Below are 6,960 nucleotides of genomic sequence, written 5' to 3'. Positions count from 1 at the left end.
GTTTTAAAAAACTATGACAAAATTCACCCAAAAATGATTTTTATCATAACTATAATTCCCGCGTTCTTAAACTTAGTTCTCTCAAGAGACGCCGATTACCTGTTTTCTAAAGAGTACCAATTTTGACAACAACACATCTACCCTCAAAAACGATGAATTAAATTAAAACCCAGGCAGTTTACTACCTAAGTCATTGGGTAGTTAAGTCAAAAAATGCACCATATATAATAATGTATTTTAATTATGTGACCAGACGGGTCCAAAGCTACTGTTGAGGTCTATCTCAAGGAACTCTGGGGACGAAAGTACGATTGAAACGTATCTGTAGATAATTAAATCTAGCTAATAAAGTTTTACGTAAACATAAATTTTTGTTGTTTTAATTTCGAATGTAGGCATATAAAAATAAATAATGGATGTATTTTGGACAGGTAAAGAAAGGGTATGAAAGTGCTAAAAATAATAGACTCGAAAATAAAAACATAAGTTTATCCGGAAAGGAAGAACAAAGGATCTTTCATAAATTCCTCTTTAAAACTCACATCAGTCACAGTTCCATCACTTTGAAGAGTGAGAGACAAGAGAAAGTTATGGTAAGTGAAATCTTGATTGGCTAAATATCTTTCGTTTAAAATTATAGAATAACTTTATTTTTTCTCCGAAACTCCACTCGTTTTGTGAAGATTGTGATACTAAAAAATTATATATTTTAAGTTGAAATAAGATGTTCTATGGTTGAAATAAGCTATGCAACTTGTGCATTAATTTTTCAGCGTAACAAGGTTTTCAACTTTCGATTTCTCCTTCTACCAACCACTTGCCCAAAGAAGACGCGTAAAATCAGCAGGTTACGTGTTCGTCTAAAAATTATATTTTACGTGCATAATTTAATGGCTTTGTGTATGGAATATATTTAAAACAATGGCGGTAAAAAAAAGGTTTTTTTGTTGAATTGCTTTTTTTTGAGCTTCAAATAGTTTTACTCCCGTTTCCTGATTAAGTAGGCCAAAAGGATGTATGAAAAACTGATGTAGCATAAAAGTACGACAGGATAATTTCCATGCATTTCTCCTAACGACTGGTATAACAAGGAAAACTATCTGTTGTTGTGTTTATCTGTCCTGGTGAAGTTAAGCATTTTATATGTTTGTAGCTAAAACACACCTAAATCTTTTACTTATACTGAATACACTGAGAAACTTTTACATTAAGGAAAAGAAGTTGACATTTAGAACTATCAGAGGAATTATTAAATATTTCCGCAAGTATTTACAAATCAATAACATGTTTCCTACGACCTCTGTTTCTGACCCTAAACCTTTTCTAGTGACCTGAACCTTTGATAAGGAAAGTTTCTTTAAATTTTTATTTCTTTTTTGCTGCAAACTTGACTTATGTTTAGCTCACGTGTTGAGTGTGAACATATACGTTTACTGTGTAGCTAGTAAGGTGAAGAATAAACACACTTTATGTGTGAATTCATCATGATGGGAGTTAGAATAAAATATTGTGTTTACATTAAACAAAAAACAACTCACATTTTTCCTGTTTTGTGCAACTAACGAAATATTTAAACTTTTTGTAAATGCGAGTATCAATTTAAAAATAAAAAAAAGTTCATTTTGGTAGCTAGCCCCAAAAAATGTTTTGGTTTTTATCGCTAACCAACAGTTGGACCTTGTTGTGTTAAATTTTTGCAAGAGTGTCTATATTATGATAATGTTTTCTATCTATTTTAACCCTATTCGGTCCGGGGTTTTTCGAACATACTATGACCGGGGGGGGGGCGGATTCCGCCCCCCCCTCCATAACTTTTCATAGGGTTGTTCAAATTGGATCAAACTTGGCACACTTATAGTACGTCATAAAAGGAACAAAATGGCGCCAAAAAAAATTTGCTTGCGTCAGCACATTTTCTGTGACGTCATCAAAAGCTTGAAAATTGTTAAAAATGTCACTATCTGCTTAAAATATAATTACTTTTGTTCTAGAGCGAATTTTTACATTCTGTTTGAAGTTTCTGAAAGCTAAATAAAAGTTATTTAACATATTTTCCGGTTTTTACATGGATCGGATGAAAAATTGCCAAAAATTGCCCGAAAATCCGTTTTTTTTCGATTTTCGGGTAAAATCCGACAAAATCGGGAAATCGGATTAGTCACGTGTTCAAATTATTCAAAATGATTCTTCTTGATGAAACAAAGTTGTGTTGCAAGTTTCAAGTTCTAAGGATAATCCTAACAGGAGTTATTATATTTTCCCCATTATAAGGATTTCATAGAGATTTTTAGGGGTAGTTTCGAGTAATGGCCAATATCAAAGCCTCTGAAAGGTATGGGACCTAAAAAATTAGCATGCAGGTGTCTAATAGATAAATGTTGAAACTCAGTAAGTATCATAGCCATATAACAAAGCAATCAGGAGTTATTAAAAAAAAACCGTCAGGGGGGGCGGAATCCGCCCCCCCCCCGGACCGAATAGGGTTAACAAAGAGTCATTCATCGGTGTATTAAGCTTTAAGTTTCATACGAAAGTTTTTTCTGACATATGCAAAATAAACATTCATAATCTGTGTTTTTCTTGCTTGCGTCATCTTAAATCTTTTTGCTATCATTTTCTCTAACAACAGAACACCATTTAAATTTTTCCTATATTTTTAAAAGTGCAAGTTAAACAAAACCATTCATTTGCACTTCTGCATTTTATGACAGAAAACGTTGCCATCCAATCTGTTTGACGCATTTCAACTTTGACCTTCAAATTATTTTGAAGTCTATTCCAATTACCTCAAGCATTAGGAAGAAAATAATTTTGCAAAAAAAAAATTGCATTTTATATTGACTTAGTAAGCATATTCCATTCTAAGTTTAAGGTGGTAAAGAGTTAGGTAATACAAAAAATAATAATTACTGAGTACTGTACTGGTAAAAATGATTCCTAAATTAATTATCAAACTTCTGTGAACTTGTGATGTGAACTATCTCCCACCTATTTTATAAAGGGACATAAATTAGAAAGGTCATAACCTTGAAAGGAAATATGGCTACATATTTATTAAATTCAGCATTAGTACGTGTCAGTTGCATGTCTGGCAGGCGCAGAGAGATAGTGAAAGATAGCAAGAAAGTCAAAAGCATCAAAAGAAGTAATGTCAAAGACAAAAGTAGGCTTTAAAAAATATATTCCTAAATTTTGTTGCTTTCTGTATTTTATTAATTAAAAGCGAAATAGAAACACGAAGCCAAAAATTGTTAAGAACTTAAAAAAAAGTTTTTTCTAAAAAATTGTAACCTATCTTTGACTTGTTTTCATTTTGCGCATCCTCTTTTCCGTTTTTACCAAACATTTAAATTTTCATTAAAAGGCCATTAAACCGGCTCACATTCCGTATATCCCGCGCACATATTAAAAATCCGGCTAACGAGGTTTGCGCAATGAACAGACCAGCATACTTTGCTCGCTGGTTCATTATTTTTTTCGAAAAGTATATTACAAAGAAATATTTCAGCGAGACTCATTCTGGATGAAAACATGACCAAGGCTAGAGAAGATAAAAATTCTAGATCCATATGTTCGAGTCCGTAAATTACATACATGCTGGAAAAATAGCCAGTTTTGTTTTTCGCTGCCATCAGCTCGACTTTCGTGTAAGTCACTAAAGTCGAAAACCAATAGCCGTTCCGTAGCCCTTTTAAAAACAAACACGTGTTTGTGCACTTGTCAGTTTTAAAAACAAACTAGAAATATAGTTAGTCCTGAAAGTATGGCCTATAAGAATATATGCACAATTTAGATATTGTTATAAAAAAGCGTGTATTAATTGTTTTTTATATTCTTTGTTTAAAAGTTGTTTTTATTTGTTATTATAGAGTTTTGACGGCGATGACGAGTTTGAGTTACGAGTTGATCCAGTAAAGGATAAAACAGCCCTCATCAAAGACAACTGTAATGTATGTAGCACGTATCGTGCACATTTTAGCGTAAATACATGCCATTTTTTTCAACTTAAAATTTTCTTCTTATCTTATATCAAACGAACCTTTTTATTAATTACTAATTCAACGAATCAAAAAGCTTATATGTTCTTCATTGACATGCAATCATTACGATGAAATAGACTGTAATTAAAAAAAATTCATACGTGCTGTAAGGATTTTGCAAACGTACCAAAATAAAATTTTTAACTAGCATTGAATAATATCTTAACTCGGTCGTTTTAAATGTAGAAAAGAATCTAATTGCTAAGTATTACTTTTTTAAATCGTCATTAAAGATTAAAGAAAATGGTCCCATTTACCTCTCTGCTTGACAAGTGCTACTTAGAAAAGTAACCGTTGTACAAATGTGATCAAATTGCTCCATTTGACCTCTCACCTTAGAAGGAAATGATTTTGTAATTTAATACATACCATTAAATTTTGTCCTGTTAAATGTGTATGTTGTCATAGATATCAGAAAAAAAACGTTGACAAGCAATTTTAAACTTTCAAATTTAGACTTAAGTTAAATTATGACAAGTATAAAAACCTCACATTTGTAGGGTAGACGCATTTTCATATATTTTATTTCATAAGGACACTAATTAAAACACTAGACATTCGTAATTTCACCTAGAACGAAAAGACGATTAGTATTGATCTGAATAAGCGTCCAGCATTTTTCAAGCGCCCCCTCAAATAAGCGCCCACCTGGTAAAAGGGAGCACTTACTTGAAAAATGCCTTGAGAAACAAAGGGCACTTATATGAAAACTTTTATGTTATATTGAGAACCCTAGAATGACTAAATTCATGTTGTTACATCTTTTGTTCATTTTTTATTTTAGGAAAAAAAATTTATAACCACCCAGCATTTTTAAGCGCCCCCTCGATTAAGCGCCCATGCAAAAAAATCAAAAAAATTAATAAGCGGCCAGGGCGGTTGTTCGGATCATTACGGCATTCAGAAAATATACTGAGGATAAATTTCAAATAATTAAATCAATTTCCCGATTTTTTCTTGCTACACGCAGTATATGATGAGAAAAGGAACAAACCAATCAGAAACACATTTTTCTGATGGATGGTGCTCAATTTTACCAATTACATTTAAATAACTTGTGACTTCATTACTGCTAGCTATGCAAGAAATGTCTGTAGCCATAAATAGACAGGATAGCTTTGTACATAGTGTCTCACTTAAAATCGGTAACATATTGAACGCTTTTGTTATAGGGATACGGTTCATTTAACAATCCCATTAGCGTAAGTTATTTTAAACCTTCTATTTCGTGAACTAAGTAAGGAGTAAATAAAAGGAGTGAGCTACTCATTTTGATACCATCGCCACAACCCCAAATCCTTAATGCTAGCCAATAGTAAGAACCGAGCTTAAGAAACGAAATACAAACATGCCAGATAAATAAACTACTTGGCTCAGAAAAATCTTTGTTAGCATATTGTACACTTTTCTTTACTCAGTCGTATACAGCTTTAAAAAATACTCTTACTTGGATTTTAGTTAACTGATACACTTCTACTAGTGTTGAAACGTTTTATTTCGAGTTTCAAAATCTTTGAGGTTTTATCCAAACCGCAGATAAGTCACAGTGAGAACCACTTGTAATAGTTTTTGATTTTATGCGTCTTCGTTCTTAGGAGAATCGTATGCCATTTAAGAAAAAAGAAAAAGTATGTCTTTGTCAGGTAGCGAAATGGTAAGTCCTGTTGCCTCATTTTCGTTCACTTTCTACCTCCAACGTGAAATTTATTATATACTCAATACAATATCTTCAGCGACATCCTAAAATATTTTTATCGTACTATAGCTGTGGTTGCCATACCAACCCAAAAACTGATGAAAAAGTGGTATGTAGTGATTGTTGTACTCACAAAATAACTGAACAAGATACAGATGCATACGGTTCTATCACCTTTGTTGGGTTTGAAAGAACTACGCAAGCGCGGGTAGGTAAAATAATGAAAAAAAATGACAAAATATTAGGTCATGTTTACATATTCATTAACGTTTTAATTTCAAAAGTCTTGAAGGTTTTGCAGATTTGTTGATCAATTACAAATTTGACAGAAATTTTTCATAAAGTGCTTAGATGTTGCCGTGATAGTAATCCCCCAGAAAAGTCATTACCCTTTAAACTCCATCCCCAAACAACCGACCATGAACGTTATATGGATATATCGTTTCTTTTGTTCAGACTCTCAAATCATTTTAATTGCATATACTATTTATTTTTTAATTACTTTAGTACGTCAGATTATCAAATTCCACTGATCCTGCAGAAGTAACCAAATTCATGATGTCACAATGGCAATTCGGAGAGAAATCTCAGCTCCTCATATCCATTATTGGCTCTGCAAAGGCATACAGTGCAAAATCTGACTTTGAAAAGAAATTTAAGAAAGGTTTGAGAAAGGTTAGATAAGTACAAAAACTTCTTTTTTTTAGTTTGAATATTTTCATGAAGTTTTAAAACCTAATTAATTTGATGCTATTTTGCAGCATTGCATTACTAAAAAGTTATTATCACACATTGTAGGTATCGAGAATGACAAATGCATTGGTGTTCACTGGTGGTACTAACTTTGGAATAATGAAGGTTGTTGGAAATGCACTGAGAGACGTGTCACAGCTAGACAGCACATCATCTGTTTACGCACAGTCGAGAGCTGTGAGATGTATAGGAATTTTGCCTTGGGGAGTTGTACCGAAATCAGCTGAACTGGTAAAACCATATGAAGAAAATAAAGTGAAGTTCAATATCAAACTACCGAAGCAAAGATTTCTTGATCAAAATCATACTCATTTCCTTATGGTCGATGATGGGTCTAAGAATAAATTTTACGCTGAGATTGACTTTAAACATGCGCTAGAGAAGTACATCATTGACAATGGAGTGCCTGGGAAAGCAGGTATAGCATCTTTTTATTTAAAACTGGAATAATACTCTAAGTTGATTCAGTTT

The 6,960-nt window shown here is 32.6% G+C and overlaps 1 protein-coding gene across 1 annotated transcript; it reads left to right on the top strand.

Moving 5' to 3' along the window:
- Window positions 1-2,559: 2,559 nt before the first annotated feature.
- LOC130612860 (transient receptor potential cation channel subfamily M member 2-like) lies at window positions 2,560-6,939 on the top strand. The gene is made up of 7 exons (XM_057434201.1): window positions 2,560-3,163; window positions 3,870-3,950; window positions 5,213-5,242; window positions 5,636-5,694; window positions 5,806-5,944; window positions 6,244-6,411; window positions 6,535-6,939. The coding sequence occupies exons 1-7, from the start codon at window positions 3,149-3,151 to the stop codon at window positions 6,937-6,939; spliced, it is 897 nt and encodes a 298-aa protein (XP_057290184.1). The 5' UTR covers window positions 2,560-3,148.
- Window positions 6,940-6,960: the final 21 nt, after the last annotated feature.

The sequence above is a fragment of the Hydractinia symbiolongicarpus genome, chromosome 10 (genome assembly GCF_029227915.1).
Source record: "Hydractinia symbiolongicarpus strain clone_291-10 chromosome 10, HSymV2.1, whole genome shotgun sequence".
Classification (NCBI taxonomy): Eukaryota; Metazoa; Cnidaria; class Hydrozoa; order Anthoathecata; family Hydractiniidae; genus Hydractinia; species Hydractinia symbiolongicarpus.
The sequence above is the reverse complement of the archived record's forward strand: the minus strand, read 5'-3'. Positions and strand labels throughout refer to the sequence as shown.